This window comes from Hippichthys cyanospilos, chromosome 7, assembly GCF_059441005.1.
Source record: "Hippichthys cyanospilos isolate Australia breed blue-spotted pipefish chromosome 7, RoL_Hcya_1.0, whole genome shotgun sequence".
NCBI classification, from domain to species: Eukaryota; Metazoa; Chordata; class Actinopteri; order Syngnathiformes; family Syngnathidae; genus Hippichthys; species Hippichthys cyanospilos.
In genome coordinates, this window is record NC_142375.1 from 19,531,040 (window position 1) to 19,557,024 (window position 25,985).

The 25,985-nt window shown below is 37.2% G+C and overlaps 3 protein-coding genes across 4 annotated transcripts in view; 1 reads left to right on the forward strand and 2 right to left on the reverse strand.

The window, feature by feature from the left end:
• Positions 1–1,010: 1,010 nt before the first annotated feature.
• Positions 1,011–11,196, reverse strand: LOC148421477 (ADP-ribosylation factor-binding protein GGA2-like). Of its 2 annotated transcripts, XM_088420230.1 has the most exons (17): positions 10,697–11,196; positions 10,467–10,583; positions 9,156–9,240; positions 8,637–8,712; positions 6,777–6,875; positions 6,546–6,669; positions 6,384–6,484; positions 6,235–6,315; positions 6,019–6,150; positions 5,066–5,270; positions 4,818–4,997; positions 3,787–3,833; positions 3,619–3,722; positions 3,424–3,551; positions 2,598–2,767; positions 2,396–2,506; positions 1,011–1,394 (listed from the first exon to the last, which is right to left on the reverse strand). In XM_088420230.1, coding segments are annotated over exons 1-17 (1,872 nt in total). In that variant the 5' UTR covers positions 10,698–11,196; the 3' UTR covers positions 1,011–1,283. The 2 variants fall into 2 exon arrangements, with proteins under 2 accessions (XP_088276356.1, XP_088276357.1); XM_088420231.1 differs by having other exon boundaries at positions 10,467–11,196.
• Positions 11,197–11,482: 286 nt separating this feature from the next.
• On the reverse strand, positions 11,483–16,411 carry ears2 (glutamyl-tRNA synthetase 2, mitochondrial). The gene is made up of 10 exons (XM_088420232.1): positions 16,056–16,411; positions 14,999–15,154; positions 14,740–14,929; positions 14,529–14,679; positions 13,943–14,264; positions 13,759–13,867; positions 12,951–13,104; positions 12,688–12,818; positions 12,478–12,613; positions 11,483–11,641 (listed from the first exon to the last, which is right to left on the reverse strand). The coding sequence occupies exons 1-10, from the start codon at positions 16,240–16,242 to the stop codon at positions 11,513–11,515; spliced, it is 1,665 nt and encodes a 554-aa protein (XP_088276358.1). The 5' UTR covers positions 16,243–16,411; the 3' UTR covers positions 11,483–11,512.
• Positions 16,412–17,818: 1,407 nt separating this feature from the next.
• LOC148421479 (uncharacterized) overlaps positions 17,819–25,985 on the forward strand; it is a 35,151-nt gene continuing 26,984 nt past the window's right edge. Inside the window, exons 1-5 of the mRNA XM_088418664.1 lie at positions 17,819–17,879; positions 20,460–20,559; positions 23,574–23,592; positions 23,677–23,704; positions 23,888–24,010. Coding sequence (XP_088274790.1) covers positions 17,856–17,879; positions 20,460–20,559; positions 23,574–23,592; positions 23,677–23,704; positions 23,888–24,010 — 294 coding nt within the window. The 5' untranslated portion in view covers positions 17,819–17,855. The remainder of the gene's footprint in view (positions 17,880–20,459; positions 20,560–23,573; positions 23,593–23,676; positions 23,705–23,887; positions 24,011–25,985) is intronic.

Here is a 25,985-nt window from a genome sequence, read left to right on the forward strand (position 1 = left end):
TATATTTTATTTATCAATTTAGTAATTTAATTTCAAAATATATAAAATAAAAAATTGAACAAATATTTGTTTTTATTTTTTATTAATGGTATGTGTTATAGCTTATTCTTGGGCTGCACGATTTTGGCCAAAATAATAATCACAATTATTTGGGTCAAGATTTAAATCACGATTATTAATCACGACTATTCATCATTTTTGGTCTGTATATTTATTGCCCTTCTTTTAAACAAGCAGTATATAAAAAAGGCTTCAAGGCTTGATACTTACAAATAATAATAATAACTTACTTGCAAACCACATGCAAACCAATGGAAAAAAATGAAGCCTATTTAGAACCAAGCACATTATTTACTTTCAAGCAAAGTTTTATCAATTAGCAGTCAAAATGTCATTTTCGCTCAGTTCAAACCAAATTTATTCCAGTTTTTTGCTAATCAGATTTTTCAAAATGGGTCTCAAATGACAGCTGGCACTGTATACACGAGGAATAGGATGAGAAACTCAATGTCATTTCACACTGGTAAATCATATATTAGGGTGAAAAAAAGCAGAAGCTTTTGTCATGCAAACATGTGGGAAACATTGCCCCCTTGTGGTAGTATGACAAAGGCCTTGATTTGACATGTAGCGTTGACAGCTTTTTGAAAGTTATTATCACCGAGGATCAACTTAATTAATCGTAACAGCCAATATCGTGATGGATATTAAAATTCAGTTAATTGTCCAGCCCCAAATTCTATCAAAAATTGTAAATAAAAACGTTCTATGCCAATAAAAATAATTTATAGTTATTTTTAATATAGTTTATATTTTAATTTTAGATATATACAATTAGAAAGTAAAAAACGATTTTGCAAAAATTGAGAACTTGCCAGCCATTTAATCATTCTGATTGACCAGAGTTAGTGTCACATCAACTGCAAATATTGCTTTAACGATACGGCAAATAATTAAATCATATCAGCAGTTCTTATGCACCATATGAAATGATTAAACAATTTCAGACATTTAACACTGAACTGGTCTTGTTTTATTCACAGTTTATTATTAATGGAGTGCAGATAAGGCTTCAGATGCAAAAAAATAAAATTAGCACAATGAAGCCATTAAAAAAAAAATGCATGGATAAAACCCAAACATAATTCTTTAGACGCATTGTCACCCTGCAGTGCCAAGACTAATTTCAAATCTCCTTATTGGAATGCGGCAAATGTAATAAAAGCAAATAACAGAATGAGAAATAGTGTGTGTAAAGAACGTGTGAGTACGTATGTGGTATTTCAGCAGCCAATCAGAGTCGTCCAATCCGGGAAGTTTTGTATCTCTCCGGTTTCATTCAAGTGTTGGCATCCGTGCGTCAGCGTGAGCTTGTAGCGCAGACGGATTTTACTCTGAGGAAGCAAAAATCCAGACGTGAAATGAGACAAAGTGCGCAACTCCACCGAGGTCAAACTAAGTGTATACCGCCATCATTGTAGTTTTTAAACAAGAAAAGGTTTTCAAAGTTTTGCTTTTAATGAAGAAAATTATACAATGGCAAAATTGACGTTGACATGATCACGGTCGGGAGACGCAGATGAGAAAGCATTCAATGGAATATTCTACTTTAAGAAATCTGATCACCGGCAGTTGTACTGTTTTAAAATGTCTTTAAATGCCTTTAAAATGTCAGAAACTCCTTAATTCATGGATTAAAGTACCATAGCATACATGCTACTTTACATTAGCATTAAGCTAGTTATTCCCTTTGCTTTATATTCAGTTTGAAATACTCAAATGCTTTGCCTCAGTCGAACCTAAAACCGCACAATTAATGTGTTAAGTATGTATAAAGTATGCAATAAGCAACTGTGTTTTCAGAAGCTGTTTGAAATCATTTTTTATTGTGTGTTTACGTTAAAAGACTGCAATAAATAAACGAGTCAAATGTAATATTTTTCCGTGTTCTCGAATCAGCGCACTCCAATTGAATCAACTGGAGACATCATAATCTTTAATCTCGGTTTTAGCAATAATCATGCGTGGGAACTAGGATAGACTCGAACGTTGGTTCAGTCTGCTTGCTTCTTTTAATGAAAATAATGCTGCAACAGCCTCAGCTAACACAAACTGATGTTCGTCCTCTAACTCGTCATACAAAAATGCGAATCTGTGCGTCAAAACTCACTTGATGTGGCTGATGGATTAATCTTTCTTGAATAAAAAAAAAAAATCTGATCTTTAAGTTACTGTTTTTAGGGCGCACCAATATTTTTGGCTTTCATTGTTGTGAAACAAAAGCGTCTTATATTTGGGGGGTTTCGGTAACAATATAAAAATTCATCCGTCTAAATAGACGCTTCCGCATTTTGGCAGGTCATCTTTGAAAAAGCAATCGGATGAGCTGAATCACCTTGTGTGGATTAGCTAAGAGGACGATCTGGGCGATGGCGGGCGGGGGCTGGAAGGGGTTGAATGGAGGCAGGCACGTCGTCGATGCAGGTTGAAGTTTTACCGACATGTTCTGCATGACCCAAAAGGAACAAAAAAAAATGGAAATTGACACTATGCTCATAACTCATTGAAGACTTTGCTTGCTTGAGGGATTCTCTCACCTTTGGGACGGCGGCTTGAAACATGAAGTTTTTCACCTCCAGGGAGGACGTGTTGACCGTGGAGATGACGAAGACGGCCACCGCCGGATGACCGGCCGGCGAGTCGGCGGCAAAATGAAGAGACACGTGGATGCCGCCCTGGTCGTATACGGTGATGGGCTCTAGCTGACCTGCCAAAACAAAGTATACCCGCATCGTGTCACCTAGTAGATATTGTGGAAGAAAATAGATGGAAGACTCATACGCTGTCATACACAAAATAATACTTCTTGAGTTCAAATTTTTGAATACAATTTTAATTTAAATAGTAAATGATCAACTTTACACATAGTTTATAAACATTACAATACACTACAGTATATTTTTTTTATTAATTGGCTAAGAAATCATGAATATAATATTCAACATGCATTATTTTGATTTTTTTTACTGAAACTATTTTACATCCATTACACTTCATTGAACAATCTATTATAAATACTAAAATATACAAATAAGCAAATATCAATATGCATTTAATTTTTTTGTATTTCGTTTTCTTGATTTGATTATTTACTGTAAATTATAAGATGAAAATGATAGTCACATAACATTTAACAAAAATTGAATATAATTGATTAACAGATTTCATTTTACCTATACGTTAAAGATTTATACAAAATATCAATTTATGAATTGCTTGATTATAATATTAAAAACATGCTATTTTTATTTCTTTAAAAAATTTGTAATATACATATTTGACATTTTTTTTTGTAACACCTGCTCCCATCTGATTTAAAAATCACATGTACTCAAGTTATCTTAGCCCAGCTGTAAAACATACTAGACTTGATGGTCTCCATGGAAACAAAGATATTTTTAAGCATGTGCTGCAGACAATCGCCATCTTCAAAAGGTGCTGGAGGTCGAGAGGGACTTAAACATGACCCTGACAACTTCTGATTTTGTGACCTGGAAGGAAGAAAGAAAAAAATAAATAGCAAAGGCAGACAAACTTCATTATATGAAGGTCACCCACCATATGTTTATTTCATTTGGTGAAGAAAAACCGTTCTCCTCCCACCCATTGGCACTTATCGAGGGGCCTCTCTCCTCATTCATTGGGTGGACTGCTCCGTTGAGCTGCAGGAAAGATTTTTTTTTTTTTTTAACTCCAATAATACCACAGTTAAGTTCAAAGTCTCACCTGCATCAACTCGTCGTAATATGACTTTGGAGATAGAAGAAGTAGATCTGGAATCAAAAGTGATTGCGATTACACTTCCACAAGATTCTGTGTTCAAGAACAAAGGATTTGGGGGCCACAATCCAGTGGGAAAATCCAAGAGGAGTCTCATTTGCGAAAGTTATTTACGTGTCACAATGGTTATATCAAGGGGAATTTGCACCCCCTCGTGGTCATTTGATGGGCCTGCAAGGATTGGTTGTCAAGGGAGTGACATTTTCATTTTTGTATTGTATTGAATTTTCACTGCATCTTTAAACAAAGAGTGCCATCTAGAAAAGCAAAAAAAATATCAAATGGGGTTCATGAGGATTCATTTTCACATCTGGTGGAAAGTGGAAAAAATGTATCACGGCCACGGTTTAAGTTTTTTTTTTTAATTATTTTTTATGATACGTTTATTTGTTTTGACTGTTTTTTAGCAGTAGTTTTAAAGCAAGTTTTTTTGTTTTGTACTTTATTACCGATTGTTTTATTTTGTTTTGACATGTCTTTCTTTTTTTTTTAGCTTTATTTTGTATTAATTACTCTTAGATCAAGTTTGCTAGTTTTTACTTCCTTGAAAATGCTTTCTTTGGTTTAGTTTTTATTAGGTTTAGTGAAACTTTTTTTTAAATATCTGGAGTATTTGTTGAGCGCAAAATGAAAAAAAATCTTGAAATATCGTCTCGTAAAAGTACCTACAATTCCCAAACAACTGTTTGATCATTCTTCTATGATGTGCGGCAAAACCAAAACAAATATTTAAAATAAAGCCAGAAAGGTAAAAAAAAAAAGGTCAAATGAATGAAAGGTCAAATGTCATGATGGGAAATATTGAAGTAAAACTAAGATTCCACAACATAGACAGTAAATAAGCAAAGGTGGTGACCTCATTTAATACCAGCCAATTTAAGAACCTCCATTAGACTAACACTTGAAAAATAATCACAAATAAGTAGCTGGGGTCGAATGTTCGGACTAAAAAAATTGATAAAAAAATGCAGTCGTGCCTGATTGCTGAGGGTTTCGCTCAGCCGCAGAGTTGCGGGCGCTTTCCAGAGAAGATGAGAAGACGGGTGAGGATGAGTCAGAGGACAAAGGCGAGTGGTTTTTTCTGTTTGTGGGAGGCGAGTCGAGAGCGGACAGGTCGATGAGGTGGTAGCTTTTGATATCTCGGGGACTCGTGGGAGCTACGATAAAAAAAACGCTCGGTCACGCAACCTTAAGGACAAATCCGCACAAGTGAGCGCGTCCTCACTCTTGATGTTTTCCGTCACCGCTTCTCGACTTTGACGTCTTCGGTTACAGTCCGGCCTCCCGGTTCGCTCCTTGTAGGCGTTGACCGCCTGCGTGAGGTCGTCGTTGGCCGCCAGGATTTGCGTCAGAGCCTCGTCGTCATCCACCGTGTCGCTAGCCAGACGGAAAAGGCTCGGCCTCAGGCGCTCGCACCTCTCGTACAGGTCCTGAAAAAAAATCATTAAATAAATAAAATATATATATATAACTCTAGAGAATCAATCCCAGCTACTTATTTCTATTTTTGTCCATTTTTATTTTAGTGTTTAGGGTTTAAAAACGGCTGGAAATAAATGAATTTTGTTCAAAAGTAATCAATAACTCAAAGTAATTCAGTACTAAATCAATTGCTAAAGAAGAAAAATTCGAAATTGATTCGAAATTTAGTAGTTATTTATCAAAAAATGTTCATTATTTTTGTGCTTAATATGTCTAGTGACGCAATTTTTTGATTCATCAAAAACTAATCCATTATTTAATGAAACAGTCATTATATTGATAATCAAATAATCATTTGTCTTGTTTAATTTAAAATTCAACCAAAAACTTTGAATTTTATCCACTTGACAGTATATATTAGTATAAAAAATTCTTATATTCTGTGATCATCCATCTTTGGTTTAAAAAAAAAAACAAAACATATTTTTCCTTAGGAAAACAATGAGCCACATTTTTGCTTATTTTCGAAAATATTACAGACCATACCAGTGACAGAAATTATCTTTGTGAATTTATTATGCTTTAATAGTTTGGCGTTGTAAATCCCTAAAATTGCTCAAAATATTTCTGTTCATTTCCAATGACATGATTAAGTGAAAATTTCTCAAGAAAAATCTAGAGAAGATATTCACTAATTTGCCCTGATGACAATATGAAATATAGAATGAAATGGGCGTATTTTGAGGTTTGCGTTACCTTCAATTTGTCACTGGGCGGGAAAGATGCTTCAGCGTGCTCATCCAGCATCTCCCGGAGTTGCTTGGTGGTGCTCTCCACCGTCTTTATGGTGGATGCACGCTTTAACGCTTTTTCCGCTTTTTCCTGCTCCTAAACACACACAAACTACTGTTTTACCGCCCCCCTAAAAAAAAAAAACAACAACCTTGCACTCTCTTTCATCAGGGGCCTCACTTCTTTCATTGTGCTTTTAATGAGCCTGTTGGCGCTCTCCAAGTCTTCGCGACGTCCGCTTTTTAATAATCTAGCGAGGAGCTGCGGAGGAAAGAAAATAAGGATGACGGTGAAAAACTCACACGGCACACAGACGATCGCATACAAACCGCGGCCTTGTCCTCTTGGTCAAAAACGGAGTCTGTGGCTCTTTGGGGTGGAGGGGGCATTATGATTTGATTTGGTAGTTTGGGATCCTTTTTTATGATCCCTAAAGAAAAACACACTGCATGAAGTTTGTAAAAAAATAATAACAACATGAGACAACTTACCTTGTTTCTTGAGCATTGAGTAGGCGTCTTTAATTTTTGTTTCTTCTTTCAGCCAGATCGTCCAACTATAAAGAACCTGAATCAGCCTATCTTTAACACTCTGAGGAGTCCACGAACCCAAGTACTGCACAAGGGAAGTTGACCAAGTCAGAATGAAACTGACAGAATCACGCTAAGTGCAGAAAGCCATCGAGTCGTGATTGACAGCGATTAGTTTGAGCCTTCTCTCACCTTCGGCGTCAACACTTTGATGAGCTCGTTGAGGAAACGAAACTTGGCCGCTTCGCCTTGGAACCTCTTGCCACAGTTGTTCATGCACGCCTCCAGAACCTGAGAACAAAGCAGCATCCCAAACTGAAGGGCTGACGATGCATCGTTCTGGTTTAAACCAAATTGCGAGGGGAATCGCCGGATGTCACATGAGCGGTCAGCAGATTTGGCGAGTGACTTCAAGCGGAATGACAACGTGGGATGCACATGAACAACACAAATCCACTGTATTCATGTGATAGAAATTAGTCGCGCATTATTATGCTTGGACACCCCACTATGTATAAATTGAAAGCGAGGGACACTCTTTATTTAAGCAGATCCGATCCAGCATTATCCATTTCACAGTCATAGAGAAACCAAAGCCTATCCCTGTTGAGGGGATTTTCGGGGTTATAAAAAAAAATTAAAAAAAAATCAAGAGTACGTATCAGGAGATTAGAAAACCATCTGAAGTGATATGAGTTTACTTAAGTTTAGGGAAAATGTCGACCATGTCGGGTAGTCAAATGGTTTCCACACTGACTTTTCTTATAAATGCACACAGAGATAGACATATAAGATCATATCCAAATTATTTGCAGAATTTGCAAATTAGAAATGGCATACTAAAGCAATATTTCGAGGGCTGCCCTGACATACAGCTCCACTGCTTGTCTTGGTGCACTACCTTGTGGCTGAATGGCTGATGCTATTTCCATTGTTGTAAGGTGCAAATGGTATGGTATACCAACGCAAAACTTTGAGGTGAGAGAAAATTCTGCAAAAACCATCTTGACACAGCTCTACTGCTTGTCTTAAAACACTTTTATTGCTTAGCACATGGACTTTGCCAAAATAAAGGAAAGAAATTCCCCAAAAGCACTGGGGCTTGAATAACCTGAAACATATAAACTAAATATATAACCTGCAAATACAAACATCCTATCGTGGCTCACCTTTACATGTTAAAATTTTAACCGGTAAGGGGCAGTTAAGCATAAAACGTCTCCAGTCTGCTCATCAATAAGAAGAGGAAGAAGAACAAGCAGTTATTGTCCTAGTAGTAGCTAACAGATAGCAAGTTTACTCATGAAATAATGTTGAAGCATCACTGTAACTTAATTTAAGGACACTAGCATGTACAATGAAAATATAACATTGTGTATGTGTAAACTAATAGTGTTTGAACTGTAATGTAATCGCTAGCTCGCTAATAATACTAATCGTGACTGCTAAGTGGTTAACGTTAACAGTGCAACATTCAAATAAACTCAAAATTAAATGTAAATGAAGTGAGTTCATTACTTTTGGGTCCAGGAAGGCCAGTAACGACTATTTAAAATCTTCAATAAACCTAAAGGACTATTTCCGCTAATAGGAACTGAGCTCGTTCATTTACACAATTGCAGGCTTTTGCCTTACAAAAACTGCGGCTTGATCTAATGTCAGAGACGATTGGAACGTTAATCGATGACACGGAGAATTCCCTTAAGTGCAGTGAGACTCGGCAGTTCAATTCACCCGCAAAACTACTTGGGTGTTGTTATTGGAATTTAAGTCAGTTAATACTTGGATAATTCTTAATGCGCTCGAAAATTCAATCATTCAATCCCCCAAACTTTTTTTATTTTGCTTTTCAAATGCGTTTCATGCTAGTGTCTGGAAATATATACTATTGGATGAGTTAAATAAGGTGAACAGTATTTTATGACATACATATAAAGCATAAAAGCACAACAAAGACGTGCAACACTGGACTACTGTAATACTATCTTTATACTCATTGTGAAAAACCTGCTGAGGTGCATACAAAAATACTGGAGGATTCTAATTACTTACAGTCAGAGCTTGAAGAGCCTCTTTTTCTTGGGGGGACTGGATTTTATGAGCAAGAAGACTGAGAGCTACCTGTGGACTGACATGAAAAAAAAAAAAAGATGTACTGAAAATGTAGCAGACATCTTGACAGTATTAAAAACCAAATCAGTGAACTGTTCCAAAGACCAGATTGAAGCTCAACTAGGGAAACGTGCACATCAATTTACTAGCAATTCCAAGCATCTTACAGCTGTATAAAATGTCAAATTACTGGATGAACTAACCTCTTGATAAACCTGCTTAATTGTTTATGAGTCGCTGTATGTAGTGAACGCATCACCGAGCTTCACGAAGGAAGACATCAAAAATGCGAAATGTTGGCAGAGAACGTTTGCTTCAATATTGAGGTCTACAGAAAACCTACGCACACAGACGGATGCCCGAGAAGCTCATCGTTGTGTTTCAACCCTAAACCTGAATTCACAGTGTACACAGTACTTAAAAAGTTAACAGGTTAGATCTCTTTTGAACACTACTCACCCATCAGTCTCCTTGTTGACCAACTGAAAGAAGGCCTGGATGCAGTCCCATCTGTCCTCTTGGTTGTTCGGGTCTGTGGCCTGGTCTGGGCAAGAGAAAAGTGTGCAAACTCAATGACACAGAGCTTATCATCAGGCAATAAGAACTACCTAAAATTATATATCAGGCTGCAATGTTGCACTCATCAGCGCTACGAGGGGCCACAGAAAAACCACGCACTTTTGAAGATTTATGATAAAAATGCTCATTTTAACATGAACAAAATACATGCTCGTATTATTTAGATTTTGATAAGGGTTTAGCGACATTGTATAGTCTTAATGTTCTGTAGTTTTTAATTGTCTGTCTAGTTTTGAACTGTAAACCTGTTCTGTTCTCTTATTAAATGGCCGGTTGCTAGCTAACCACTTGGCCTAATTTATTCTGCAAAGCAACAATATATTGTTCAGGAAAATACTTCAGGGTGCTTTCGAAATCTTGTCAAATTGCTTCTATTAATAGCTCACTTATTATAGAAAATATTTTACACTTTAACTCAAGACACTTAGTCACCATAGCTGTTAACGCCCTCAATAACAAAACAAGAACATACGGAAAATAACAATAACAATTGCATTCTGTGAGACTTTTGATTAGCACTGTTTCATTTACTGTTCATATTTTTTTTTTAAATCTTTTTATTCAAAATTTACTGTTCAGATTTATGTAATATGCAGATGTCCTCCCAATTTGTTGCATACCTGCTGTGCAATGATGACAATAAAGGAATTTTATTCTATATGCCAACATTTGCCTTTGCCTTAGTTTTTTTTTTTTTTGTAAAATAGCTAACAGCTACTTGCAGCGTTATTTTCGAAAAATACAATTTCCCAAATTTATGTTTCTCTGGACAAAATTGAATTTACAGAAACGGGTGAAGCAAGTCGGCTTTTATTTACATCGAGACTTACAGGAACATTCACCTAAGTTCAAAGTCATAGCTGCTTTCGCACGTACAACATTTTTTAAGTATGTTAATCATAATAAACGTTGCGTTCGCGAACTTTCGTCGTGTACGCGCACGAGTACAACGAAGCAACTTCCTGTTATAATTATAATTACTTCAACCGATATTTAATGTTAGTCACTATCAAACATTACAAAGTAAAAAAATATATAGCTATAAAAGGGTAAATAGGAAAAAAACAAAATAAAACATATGAACACAAAAGTGATTCGTGCCGCGAACACAACAGAAGCCACGAGGAGATGCGTTCACGGACATTGCGGAAAGCGAACAAAATCGACAGATTCCAAATGTCATTTACTCACTCAGCCACGAATCCAAAGTTGGATGACTGCCGTCGTTCGCCATGGCTGCTTGCTTGCTTACGCGTCCGGAGTGTTTTTGGCGATGTGATAGTTTGTCGACGTGTGTGAGAAGTGTCACTTGGGGAAAGCGAAGATGTCAAACTGGCTTGCTCGCGACATGTGACACACCGCAATTCGCTCGTCACACTTTGTGTACACTCGACACACGTACACACACGAGTTTGACCTACTTAGTTTGTCTCTTCTTCCTGCACGATTTGGTCTGAATTTAACTAATTAAATGGTGAAAAAGAAAATAGGGAGGAGCGAAAGAATGATGAAAAGGACAGGCAGGGGGAAGGAAGTTGAAGCAACTATTTTTGTACAGCGAATTTCATACACGATGCAACTAGAAACACAACAACGGAAGACGAGATGGACGCAAGATGGAGTAAAGATTAAAGGGGGAGAAATTAGCAGTGTTTAGTAAGAAAGAAGGAAAAAAAACAAACAAACAAGGACATATGTTCAAATGTCTTGCCAGTCCCGCACATCAAGGTTGCACTTTCATTCTTTTTGGCGAGTCAGACAGCTATTTTTCCTCGTCACATATCACGTGACAGTCGCACCAGTCGCATTAAGGACTTTTGAGTGCGTTATGAAAATCGGTGCTCCCCCGTCTATCGCGGGGCTACGTTCCCCAAAATACCCATAGTAACCGAAATCCGCGAAGTAGACTGAACACACTGCAAAAAAAAGTATTAAAATTGCTATACTCACACTTCCTGGCTGGAAGTATCTTATCCCCCCCCCCCCCCCCCCCCCCCCCCCCACAAACACACACACACAAGCTATTAGCCGCTTTTAGTTCCTTTGTCTGTACAGGGCAAAGGCGGATACATGCTTGTTTTTTTAAGCGTTCATGCCGCAATTTTAATCACATCAACCAATTATCTTGTCACACTTCCACTATAATCGCACTTCTTTACGGTATACACTAATGACATACTGCTGTAAATAAAATAGGACGCAGCAAATTGTTCATTTAGTTTGTGTTATATTAGGCATCAGTCAAAAGCTCTGACAGGAGTCGGTGCGGGCAAACTGGTATCATCGAGCAGAAGAAGCTTCTGGAATCGATAGATGGTCTCAGCGGGTCCCAGAGCCACCATCATTTCTGCTACGCTGGGTCCTTGCTGTAAGGCCAAGAGAAAGAGAAAGATAAATGAAAGCAGACACAAGCAATTTTATAATCCACCTCATGTTTGCATTTTGCCACTCTGGCAGCTGAGTCAGCGCAGTAATTCTAATGTTGTCATCATAAATGTGCTACATAAAGGCAACATATTATGGGAAATAGACTTTAAAGTGTTTGTACAATTACTGTCATCCTTTGCTATTGCGCAATCCATTTTATGCATTCAAGTGCATTGCGGGTTTTCCAGAAGCTACTTATTGAGATTTTGTGATGATTACTTTTGTACAGACACTTACTTTGTTTGTAGAACCAACTAGCAATAAATAGGCGCCATTAAATAAATAAATAAATAGATAAGTAGATAAATAGATAAATAAAGAGATAATGTTCAAAGTTTGGGATCGTTTCCATGTCGTTTCCATTTTTTTTATTTGTTTTTTTTATCTCCAATGTGCCCCCACTTGACAACATATCAACAAGTTGGGACAGGTCAGGAAAAAGCTGTCTCTTAATATTTTATTAATCTTCAAAAGATAACCCGGTTCTGATCAAAATTGCAATTGAGAGAGTTTTATGTATAAAATGTTTTATTAATTTCACAAATGACCTAATCGGGCAAGGAGCCATACCTATACTTAAAAGAGAATATATTATTGTCTCTTTTTTTTTTTACATGACTTCCACTCAATGAGACACATCATGAAAATAAACAGTATAGAAAATGAATGGAAGGATGTCTCCAATCAGGTCGAGTCAGGGACAAAAAAAAAAATAAAAACACTAGCAAAACCAACTCAATTTTGTTTTGCACAAATGTGTCTTGTCTTCGCTCACCTGCAATCCACTGAGAGCCAGCCGTAGGAGCTTCATCACGTCCCTGTATTTGGTGCCTTTGGTTTGCTTGGCCAGCTTCTTTAAATCGTAGCTGATTTGATCCACGGTGGCTGCCTCTCCGCTTTCTTCTGCTAACCTGTAAAAAAAACAAAACAAGGACATTTATGTCCCGTTGCTTGCGTACGTGAGCCAGGTATAAAAGGGGCATACTTAATCGCCAGTGTGGCAACGTGCCGGGCCTCCAAGGAGAGTGCTGCCACCTGCTGACTGGTGAAGGAAGGACGCACCCACAGGTACGAGTAAGCGGGACAAACCAGCTCCCGCAGATAGGAGATGTGACCCTATCGAGAGAAATAGTTTCAGTTTGACTGGCAAAGGCACTCTGTGGCCAAAAGCAACAACAACAAATTGTATGTTTTAGGCATATGTATATTATTTGCAGTTAGATTGCACCTGAAGAAGCAACGGTTTACCTTCCGTAAGTGTAGAACCCGCCTGATATAACCCTCGTGCAGGACATCTTCATCTTGGATCTCGCCCATGTACGCCTGTGGGATTTGTCCCTGCAGATCCTTTATCAAAAAATTGCACTGTCGCTCGTCTTCAATATGATGCTGCAGGTGGATTCTGGGAGGGGCGAGAAAAAATGGTGTGAGTGTGACCGTTTGCAAGGCCTCCTCATTTTGGATTCCCTCACTTCCAGCAGGTCAAGCTGTGGAAACTGGAGAAATTTAAAACTAAAATTTATAATACCAACCAAAAGTACAAAAACACCCTTTCAATCAGTGTCTTTTCATTGAACATTTCTCTGATTTAGACATTTTGATGTCATTATTGAGCCAATTAATGAAAACAGAATGTTTTATCATGTCCATTTTTAGGAGTGGGCCCATTTTGCTTATCGTCAATGTGGAAATTATGGCTGATTGTCCATTATGCATACAGGGTCGATGCCTGGGTGGCTTCCATGTTTTTGGGGTAGATTTATGATTAACGTCCATTTCACCAATACCAAAGTCAAAATGCTAGGGCTGATTTAAAAGTGACCAAGAAAAACCATCCCCCAAAACAGTGTGATTTAATTATCTTTTTTTTTTTTTTAATATATTGATAAATGAACATCAGAGAAGTTTTAAAAGAACTTTTTATATGAGAAAAAATATACATCTCCATTGAAGGCAAAGGCAGATCATAGGATAGTTTTGCTGTTGGTCAAAAGCGTTCAAAGTGTAGACGAAAAACAAAAAATCAAAATGACAAATTCCAGCAAAAGTAACTCACCTGTTGAACTCTGGAAGTTTTTCAAGGTCGAGTAGGGCGGAGTGCGTCGTGACTTTGGAGGGGTTAAACTCGGAGATCAGCTCGTCTAACGTTCGTCCCACTCGATTCGCTACGGGCGCAATTCAAATTTGTTCTTACTGGATGATACGGTGCAATTTCTTATGCTGAACAACTTCAAACTCACTGTTGAATCCTGAGCCGCAGTTTGTGGTGATGTCCAGCAAAGCCTCTGGCAGGACGCCGTCCCTCTGGAATTTTTGGATGAAAATGTCCCCCTGCCTCTTGGAGAGTTTGCTTCCGTCCTTATTGGTCAGCAGCGGCAGGTGTCCAAAAGCCGGCGGCTTCCATCCGAGGGCGCGATACATGAGAAGGTGTTTGGAGGTGGAAATCAGCCACTCGGAACCGCGAAGTACGTGGCTGATCCTCATGCGGTGGTCGTCTACGACGTTAGCGAGGTGGTAGGTGGGGAAACCGTCTGCTTTTATAACCACGGGGTCGCCCTCCACCTGGTAGGAGTGATGACGGCAGGAAAAATCGTACACAGTATAAAATTGCTTGATTGATCAAATTGTTTGTTTGTTTTTTTTTTTTACCTGATTTAATAAGTAAAAAAACAAATATTAAAAATGTGGATGTCTGTCAGCGAGGCCATTCTACAGGTTTTGTAATCCAAGTGTAACCTCACCAAAATTCAGCCTTGAACAAAGTCATTAAGAAGTTTAACAGATGTATCGTAAAGCCGCCGGCAAAAAGTAGGACGAGCGCTCTACCTGCGCCACCTCGTGACGATTCCACCCAAAAATGAGATCCTGAAATGCCTCCGCTCCCTCCTCAAGTCGAAATCTGATCACGTGTGGTGCTCCCTGGGCCAGCTTCTCCTGGACCTGCTCGGCCCGCAGGTGTCGACACCGGTTGTCATACCTGAGAAGGACGGAAGACAAGTGAATAGAAGATAAACTGACTATCTACTACCTTAACTACCTGGGAGTCTGTCCTGTTCTCAAGGCTTCTTTTTTGAGCAGCTCCAGCCTTTGCGGGCTGCAGAAACAGTAATAGGCGTGGCCGCTTTCCAGTAGCTGGGACGCCGTTTCCCTGTAAAGTTCCAGTCTTTTTGACTGCATGTAAGGTCCCAGTGGTCCGCCACGGCGTGGACTTTCATCTGGAGGTATGCCTGGAGCACAAATTCAGCCTTGAAAGATCATATTTCCAATAGCTGGATGACATCACAGCTTCGCCTTACCTGACCATTCTAGCATGTCCTCGATGGCCTCGGCAGCCCCTGGTACCAGCCTGCTTTGATCCGTGTCCTCCAGGCGCAGGACGAATGAGCCGCCATACTTCTTAGCGAAGATGTAATTGTAGAGAGCCGTGCGGAGGCCTCCGAGGTGCAAGAAACCTGTGGAGAACAAGATATTAAAGTACTTATCTCAAGAGGCTTAATTAAAACAAAAAAACACCCACATGCGCATACTCAAACATCACTATTAACTCATTCAATCACAAAGATATATTACTTAAAAAGATTTTTAAGAGTCCAAGCATTCAATTCCAGGTACTCATTTATATCTTCATCAATTTTTTCAGGTGTTTGGCTAAAGGAGTTTCTGTATGATTCTTCATGAATTAAGTACTTAGATAATTAAGTACTAATGTAATTAAATACTTTAGTATCTAAGCTAATTGTTTATTTTAGTACTTTAGTACTAAAGTAAATAAATTACTTAAGTAGGTTTTGCTAAACACTTGATTACTTTAGTAACTAATATCCTAAAGTAACTGATTATAGAACTGTAGATTACCTAAAGTAATAGATTTGTTTTTACCTATTTCCTGAAAGTAAATCATTACTTTACAACTAAATTACCTAAAGTGAAGACTAATTCATTTTGAAGCAGACACTTTTACATCCTTCTTCAGCCAAACGTTTGAAAACAGAAATAGGGGGGAAATATATATATATATTATATATATATATATATATATATATATATAAGTACCTAGGATTTAATGTTTGGACTCTAAAAAAAACTTACATATATGTTTTGGAAATTGTCTATTGCTTGATTTTTTTTTGCAGAATTCAGTAACAATCTCCACATGTTTGATTTCAAAGCTTCTACTTTTCGTGCAATTAAATCCAGAAATTGAACCAGTTTGAGTACTTTTGGCACTTCTGATCAGTTTAACATGAATGAATTAAAAAATGGAATAACAAATAAAGTATCTGTAACACTATTACTACTACTGAAATTGGAGCAGCTCACTAGTTTAAACATCGGGGTTCGAAGCGACCGTACCTGTAGGACTTGGAGCGAACCTGACCCGAACTTCGCCTCCAGCCGTGGTGACGCATGGTCTGCTGAAGCCGAAGTCAAGCTGACGTTTAGCCTGTAGCTTCGCGGTGGCAGCGGGGCTAAGAAACCCCCCGAGAGTGGACGTCCGGTTTAGATACCAGCGAAAGGTTCTGAGCCTCGACCATGACATGCTGGCTTCAGTACGTTACGTGCGTCGCAAAAAAAAATATATATTTTTTTTTTTGGTTCGGGTCCAATAACGCCACCTTTTCTTAAAAGTGTTAAGATAATTGATTCCTGTCATTAGAAAACATGATTTCCGTATTTTTGATAAAACGGCGGATATGCCGGTCAAGCGATGTAACACCATTGGCTAATTTTCTTCTTTGATTACTTAACTTGATGGGTTTTATTTTGTTACTGCCATCTAGCGGCAGAAAAATATTTGTTCCAATGGCTCTGTGATCTCCGCGTTTAAACACTACAATAGTGCCATCCATTGTTTAGAATGATTACTACTTTGGTTAAATAACCCAAAAAGCTTGCGGATTTGAAATGTATTTGATCCTGAACTGTTGTTCTCATTTATGACACTGACCTCGTGTCTCTTTCCTCACATTAAACTAAGATGGTTATTATTTTATTGTGAGATTAATTGAAATTAAAAAATACGCTTTTTAAAAAACAAAACGATATTCCTAACTGACACTAAATATTTGAGCAGCTGTGTATTATGAAACATATTATGACATTAAATCCGAATTGATAGCATACACGTATGAAATTACCCTATTGTTTTTTCCATTTAGTTTACTTCACTTTTTAATCTCCTGTCATACAAACCAGTTCTACCAGATTTCTTGGCCCACTGCTGGCATATGTGCGTTCACTCCAGTCACTGATTGAAAACTACTTCCTTCATGACCGTTATTTAATATATGGGCTTTACACGATCAAGATTTTTGGGCCGATCACGATTGTCCACTAACGTGTTAAAAATAAATAAATACATAAATAAAATAACCAATGATCCGATCACAAGATGGGGCTATATGTTTATTGAAAAAACTTTTAATTTTTACTGTTTATAAGTAAAATACATATTACTATGTAGTTAAAATACATATTACTACGTAGTTAAAGCGTAACACGCTAAATTATTTAAATATATGTCAACCAAAGAATTTTTACCACAACTTAAAAAAACTTTTAGATTTCACAAAAACTGGCAAGTGAAAGTTCAGTCTGGTAGAACAAAAACAACCAGCCTCAAATAATGAATGATGGATGCAAGAACTTACTGTAATTAAATTACGATACTGTAATTCAGTTGCTTTACAGAACCAAGTAAATACTTTAAACAGGGAAAACATTTTAATGACTCTATTAAATAAACCGTCAGATTGGTGCAAATAAAATGTGTAAAATTACCCCTCAAAACAGTCATACAACATTTGTGAAACCGATCAGTGACGTGAATAAATATAAAATATAAAAATATACAAATAACACGCATTACACACTCGAGACTCATCAGACCACAAAATTTTCAATCTCAATCCTATATGTGATGTCGACAAACAATTCCTTTGACTTGGTGCTTGGTTTGTGCTCTGATATAGGTTGAATTCCTTCACACCATCCATAAAAAAAATTCAATACTATTGGAGCTAGAACACCATTTCAACGGCCTAAATCCCAGCCACTCCCACCCAACCACTCCCTGCAGTGTTAGCGGTGTCACTTTCAGTGTGATTATTCCTCGAGCTCACTGGTGCACCTGCTTCTCACGCCCGCACACGCATGCCGAAGGAACAAGGAGATTTGGTAAGACTTTCAGCTTTGTTTTAACAAGTAGTACCGTATCGCCGCCGAGGCAGCCATTCCTGTTTTGAATCATAGTAGCAACATATCATCTTACATTTGCAACTTGATTCTGGGTGATTTTTGGTTCGAGATCAAAAAGAAAAATCATGCAAATAGCCGACAATTTAATAGAAAATTAATAATTATAGCAAACTAGATCAAACGTATGTTGCGTATCCCTGGCAACAGCATGGTTGTTGTGGAATACGGAATCTGGAATAACAGATTCTACATGGACATTGCACACATTTTTAACTGCCTGAACTGAATTTTTATTATTTTAATTACAGAACTATTTTTTTATTGTATTTAACAATATATATAGCTCTGAAGTGTTTATTACTAATTTGTTTTAGTAACTTAATATTTAGTTAAAATGTATAAAACTATCGTGTATATTACTATAGTATGTCTACATGCTGTTAGGTGCTGTATGGGTATTTTATTCTCTTCTTTTATACAGTTGTCTTATTATAACTTCATTTTTACATAGGTATTTTATTTGTAATATAAAAAAAAAAGTTTAGACATTTGAATATGTAAGTAAGAAATTAGGGCTGAGTGATCTGGCCAAAAAATGAAATTAAAATTGTTTTACTAGTCATCCTGGATTATTACAATTTTAATCGACTATAACTGAAGTAATCAAACAACAATTATGTACAGTATTTAAAAGTCTGCTTCAAAATATTTAGACCGTGGTAATCTATGCTAATTTTGAATCTTTATCATAATTTTCACAAGACATTCTGAACGATTACAATTTTAATTGGTTTTAATTGAAGGGATAAACCCAATAAACATTTATCTAATAGTTTGAAAATTCATGCCATCTGGGCTACTATTTTATTCCACAAATTTTCAAATTATTCACAATTTTCGATTTTTCACTCAAAATAATAATTTTCAATGAGACAGCAATCAAAACAGATTCATTTAATTCCTCTTGGAGTTCAAAACATTCATGGTATTTGATTCATCATGGGCATGCATTTCAACATTGAGAAAATCAACAAAAAACTCAAACATTTTAGTGGAAAATTTCCACAACATTCAGTCAAAAACATTCACAATTCCATATAAATTAATAAATGAATTCCATATAAAGGAAACAAATGTTTGTCTCACTTAAGTGAAGGTCCAGATTTGGAAAACGCAAAATTGCCGCGTCAATGTTTATCTAATCCTGCAGGAATAAACTTGAATAAACACACAGAACACTTGGGACTATTGACGCTTACCAAACACACACACAAAAAAGTGTGGCGCAATAATGGAATGAGCAATTGAGATTAAAGAGAGATGAAGCGATTGGTTAGTCACATGTGCTATCCTGACAAAAGGGGAAAACAAAGATCGCGGTGACTTCCTTATTCATAATTAATATTATTCATATTCTCATGCAGACAAGTAAAAATGGATTTTTAAGCCCATAGCTGTCATCAAACTTAGTCAATCAATCAATCAATCACATTTTATTAGTGGAGCCCTGAATCGTCAAAGTCTCAAAGGGCTTCACAGGTGAAAAGAGGTCAGAAGTCATACAGAGACATTTTTTCGGTGTAAGGTACACAACAAAGTCAAAGCTCCCAGAAGGGGAAGGAAAAACTCAAAAACCCCAATTTGGGGAAAATCAGAAACCTTCACAAGGGACCACAGGTGGGAGGAGCCCCCTTCCAGGCCCACGGGTTAAAATGAATGCTGCGTGTACCAAATACAGACAAATACAGATACACAACACAGACAAATAAAGATACGCAATATAGATTACAGAAAACATATCGTGCTATATAGCGCAATGTTGTCTTGACAACAGGCAGAGCCATTGGGCTTCCCACAGTCCAGCCAAGTGGACTCAGTGTAAAGAACATTTCTCTAATGAAACCCCAAATGTCAAAATTTAAGATACTGTATTCCAAATACGCACATGACTTTTTCTCTCAGTCCCAACGTGACATCACAATGGTTGTTTTCTCCCCTAAAGTTTTCTTAAAAATAGCACATCATAAGCTTTTTGTGTTTATTGTCCAGATGATAAGTGTTGAATTTCAGCATTCTTCTCACTGATGCAGACAGACATTTTGTGCGACAATGATAAAGGTTACAAGAGGCCATTCTGAAAAGAATCGCATGGCCACTCCCTGATTTTTATCAGCCGCTCACATTGCAGTATTTTGAATCTCGGAACACGATTTCAAGTACCTCACTGAGTTTTTATGAAGTGTTTAAGGAGGAGTGCAGATTAATGGAGCGTTTTGATAATACGTCTCATAAGAGGAAAAAAACTGCGAGTTACTTAGGAAACGTGCTTTAATTTCAAAAGAAAATCAACAAAAGCATTACAAAAGTGTTATTCAAGTCCCATGTATTTAACTACTCATTGAAATTTTTTTTCATGTTCGGTGAGCCAGATTAAACGTCTTATTGGACCATCAGGTCGTAATTTTGCCCATGCCTGAGTTTAAGTGTCCTTATTGTATGTTTTTAATTGTTGAAACTAGTGTTGAGTCTTACATTTCGTGGCTCTGCTTCCCTCCCCAGCGACTCCCACCTTCAAAGCGGACTTATCCCCATGAGACCAGCAGCATCATGAGATCGGGCTACATTTTCCTGCTGCTTTATCTCCTGTGGGGTCACTTTGGTAAGTGAAGCGTCAACGTACGCTTGCTTTTGATTCCTGTTGACTGTCAAAAACAGAATCTCAAAATGTCAAAACAAGGGCAGATATTCAAAAATAAAATCGAATGGGGCATTGCAATGTAGTTTTTTGTAGTTTTGGAATGAGATTGAAACAATATGCATTAAAGCTCTTCATGCTGGTACTTACATTATAATATTGAAACATTTTTTAGTGATTTGAATATACTGATGCATTGTGCGTTTTCACAAACTCAGGTTTTTGTCTCAGAAAATGAAAATTAAGATAGAGGGATACACTTAATTCCCTTCAAAATAATGTATAATACGTAGAGGTAGCACAAAAATTGACATTTGTGCTACTGCCCCTTTAAGAACTGGAGAGGGAGGTGCATGAAACCGGCCCTTTAAGAGCATCACAGGTGACAGTTGGGACTAATTGCGGATTGGAGCCATATAGTTTCTTTACCGAAGTGTTTGTCATTTATTAGAAATATTCTTGGATGAGGAGCATTGGAAGTCTGAAAAAATAAATGTATCGCTTCATTGCATCAAAGGAAGGCTAGTGGAAATTGTTATTTTATTTATTTGTATGGATTATCTTTTTATTTTATCGATTTAATATTTTTCATTTTATTTTTATAAATAAGACAATGAGTCTCAACTCACACACCTGGTTTTGAAAAACCATAATCACAATAATGAAATTAGGGGTGGGCAACATGGCCAAAAATATCAATTTTTATCAGTCATTCTGGTCGATTACAATTTTAATCGATTTTAGAATAAAACCACTAAACATTAATTCAAAAGTTTGCTTTATTAAAAAAATAAATCCAGTGGAAAATATTTAGACAACCGTAATGTACACCGATCTTAATACAGGTTCATGTAAACTTTAAATTCATAGCCTGTGCGTAACTTGCTTGAACTTCCCAATTAACTCATTAAATTCCTATTTAAAGATCAATTTTTATGTATCTTTCTGGAATTCAGGCCTTCAATCATATGTACTGTATTTTCCGCACTATAAGGCGCACCTAAAAGCATTATTTTTTTTTTTTTTAAAAGCTGATGGTGTGCCTTATAATCAGGCGCGCCTTATATATGGATCAATTTTGAGATTGGGATTCGTAGATGGGGAATGAAGTGATGAAGTAAGCTTTACCTCTTTCTTTTGTGTGTTTACAGTTGAACAAGGTTATGCTTCTGAGAGTTTAGAGTTATTATTTGAGTTATTATTGTTATTACTTTGAGTATTACTATGATTAAAAAAGTTTTAAAATATGTCATTAATTGAGGGTGCGCCTAATAATCCAGTGCGCCCTATATATGGAAAAAATTTTCAAATGTGTCATTAATTGAGGGTGCGCCTTATAATCCGGTGCGCCTTATAGTGCGGAAAATGCGGTATTTATTTACCCTAACCTCCGCCTACTCCCCGAAGTCAGCTGAGATAGGCACCAGCAAGCCTGCGAAACTCGTAAGGATAAGCATGTATAAGCACTGGATGGATGGATGGATTTTCAAGTGTTAGGGTAAAGAAGGGTGTGAAAATACCGACAATGATCGAGTTAAGTAGCCAGTAACTATTATAACGATGTCTTGTAAACCACCCATTGTTTTTCTCCAGTTAAATTTGAAACAGTCCGAATGAAAGCACTTCCTGATGTTGAATGATAATTTGTTCAGCATTGTACACGGTTATATCGTTTTGTTTTCAATCTTACAGGACACATTTTACTAATGCATTGTGTGGAAGGTTTTTGATAGGACTGGTTTGGTGAGGGGGAATTGAAAGGGAGTTATCTTTAGCGGTAGTTGTCTGCTCTCTCACCTGGACTATCAGACAAAGGCAAAATTATACGTGTTACACAAACACGTTTGGCACTCCTTATGAAAACATCACGTGTAATAGCATTTCATAATACATTTTCGTCTTCTTTGTTTCTCTCTGTATATTCGTATGTTGTTATTTGGGTAAGGGTCTATCGGAGGGTAAAGTGGTGTCGGTTCCTTTTTCACTCTATTTTCTACAAAATTTACGTTTTGAAGCAGAAAATGCAGAGATATAAATTAATATTACACTGAGAAAGGTTGTTCTGCGTTTCTCTCAAAAAGGGGGTTCCCGGAGCTATGGCGTTAAAAAAAATGGTCAAAAATAGGAAACAATATTTTGACACTTTGTTTTTTTTTGTACAATGAAAAAAAAACGTACAAAAAATGAAACTCTAAAACAGGTGTCAAACTCAAGGCCCGGGGGCCAGATTCGGCCCGCTACATCATTTAATGTGGCCCGCCAAATGCTAATGACAACTTCAAGTTTCTGGCTAAAATACCAAATTTGCCCAAATTTTTAAAGGTAAAATAAAAAATAAACATTATAAAATGAATAAAAATATAAAAATACAATATAAATATATATAAAAATAAAAAAAACATTAAAATATATAAATTACAATAAAAAAACATACAGAAAAAAATCTCTCACACACACACACACACACACACACACATACACACACACAAAACATGGACCACCACCCACCCCCACAACCAATAGTTTTTCTCTGGCCTCTGATTTGGTAAATGTTCAAAGATCATATTCTACTGAAAATTTCTAACTTCTTCGTCATAACGGCCCTTCCATAGAAACTATAGCCACAATGCGGCCCACGATAAAAATGAGTTTGACACCCCTGCTCTAAAATATCCAAAAAATATTAACAAGTGGTACCATTCTGTTGGCCTGTATCTATTTGTGCTGCAACAACGATTATTTTAATAATCGATTCATCTGTAATTAGATTTGCAAATAACTGCAAAAACTGGAACAAACCTCAGGAGCACTGCCACCCCCATTTGAGATCTGCTGCTCTAAAGGATTAATTGATTGGCCTAATAATTTATTAATTGGATTATTTGTTGGTTAACTCAAATTTATTTCAGTCCATCTATTCAAATTTTATATTGCTCTCAAAATCAGTCGCTAAAGTATTTCTCCCGCTTTTCCAACAGGGCCATCTCATCAACAAGGGTAAGATGATTTTTTTCCAAACTTTTCCACGTTCCAATTATGACCTTGAACGTTCATCGTTTCATGTGACCGATGATTTCGCAGAGTGGCGAGCTGCAACTCAACCGGCCAGGTGAGTGAAGAAAAGATCACAAACCGCGCATGAATCATCAAAAGGAATCTGTCTTATTGTTATTTTTTTGACCTCTTTCACTCAGTTTGCGATTAGGATCAAACTACCTTCCAAAGTTTGAAATGTAAATGAATGACTGAGCACAGTATTTGCTCATTTATTACATTTTAATTGATGTTTAAGGAACTAGATGCTGCGTCATGCTTCCTCCAGTGCGTGGGCTCGCCTGCATCGAACACTGGAAAGGATCACATGCGGAATTTGAAAGCAATGCTGGAGGCGGCGATGGATGTTTATACCTTCATGGTAGGCATGGAACGAGATTAATCAAGTGACGGAATCACTCAAGCGTCGTTTGAGGAATGTTGCCACACAAATGTCTACGTGACAAACCTGTCAAAAATTTTTCCTTCCATCCAGGCCAGGCCACACAAATGTCTGTGTGACAAAGCTGTCAAAAAATTTTCCATCCATCCAGGCCAGGAAAACAAGCAGATTCGAGGAAAGAATGGGATTTTAGGGTATTTTAAATATTGTGTGAGAAAAATAAAGTTGAACCAGGAAGTAAAATGATATAGCAAAAAATATTCTGCGGCAACGGGAATTTTGGTAGGCCGTTCTTGCTCGATGGGCTTTTTCTATTACAAATCCCTGATGCGCTTAACAATTTGGTGACAGAAAGTAGAATATAGACCAACTAAAGGCAGATCCAGGTTGCGGCGGAGATTTTGGTGGCAGGCAGACTGGTTCAGACGACTTGACATCATACGCAAGTGATCTTTTTGAACTTACTTAAAAACTTACAGTGGACCCCTGCCATACAAAACTAATCTGTTTAGGGGTTGGGATTGTAAGGCGAAATCGTCCTATGGTGGGCAATTTAAACCTATGCTAATTAGTCAATGCGAATAAAATCCCTAGGTAAAAGCGTCAACATGTTATATACATATTAAAACTTAGTAACAAAATAGTATAGTAAGTACTACTTAAATATATTATATATGTATATAATTAAATAACATCATAAATAAAAAACAAAATAAAGGAAAATTGAAATGCTATTTTTGGAGTGATGTGACTTGAGCTAGTTACGGCCATATTTCCGAGTGAGGGTAGCCTAGCATAGCCTAGCCTTCTTCGTATTTCTTAATTATCTCCCGCTTGGTTTCCATACTAATCATCTTCTTCCTTCTCCTTTTAATGCCACGAGCTCTCTTGGGACCCGTGGCTGACCAATTAAAGTTTGAATTAAGCACCAAAATCTACAATAAATACGATATTGTGAGCACTGACACGAGATCAAGTCTTTAGCCTATCGGCATCTTAGTGACACTGTGACGCCAACCAATAGCAGACCAGCGTCTTAGTGACGCTGACCAATAGCAGACCAGCATTTTAGTGATGTATGCACTGACCGCAACGTTTGAATTTTGTAATTGTTGTTCATGCCGTAAAGCGTGAAAAACGCTGTAACGAGGACGTAAAAACTTTATATTCCACTTTGTAACGTGAAAAAAAAAACATAAGCCGGGGACGCCGTTACCCAGGGGTCCACTGTACTTTGTGTGTGCCGATATCAGGTATGGTCTCAAAAAATAAGGGCCTTCTTGAACAGCTGGTTCTCCAGAAGTCGTTTTAGCACTTCTCACATGCTCGACATTTCTGTCATAGCTGCGTGAAAAACATCTAAATGTTATCAAAATACACAAAGACATATCTGTGTCTCTTAAGACATCCAGTACGAGTGCTTGAAATACCACTCGTGTGTTTGTCAAACCAAAAGTCACAATAAAATACTCAAAATGCATATTCTGACTAAATGGTGAGCGTTTCTTGAATTCGGTTGCGTTTGGAGATTTATGAGTGTTATATTGTGTTTATTTACCGGGTTAAGTATACTTTCTTGGATAGTCGAGTCTACGAGTTGGTTGCTGAAGATTAGCTGAAGGCAAACAATGTTCATGGCAATAGTTGCCCAGCTGCAGACAGGTAATATGTTACGCAATTTGACGCAAGGTAACCTGAGACCAATGGGGAATAGGGACAAAATGACAAAAACGCTTTGTCAAATGTTTCGTCAACTACAGCAGCAGTTTAATAGGATCCAAATGTAGTACTAAAATAGTTGTGTAAAACTGGGCTCTGTTTTAGTCAATAGTCTCAAATGTTTTGAAGTCAGGGACCCCTTTTAGAAAGCAAAATTTCCAGGGAACCCCCAATGCAAATGTTTGCAGAAATAAAACAACAACAAAAAAATGAAACCCAACATAAGTGCCCTTTT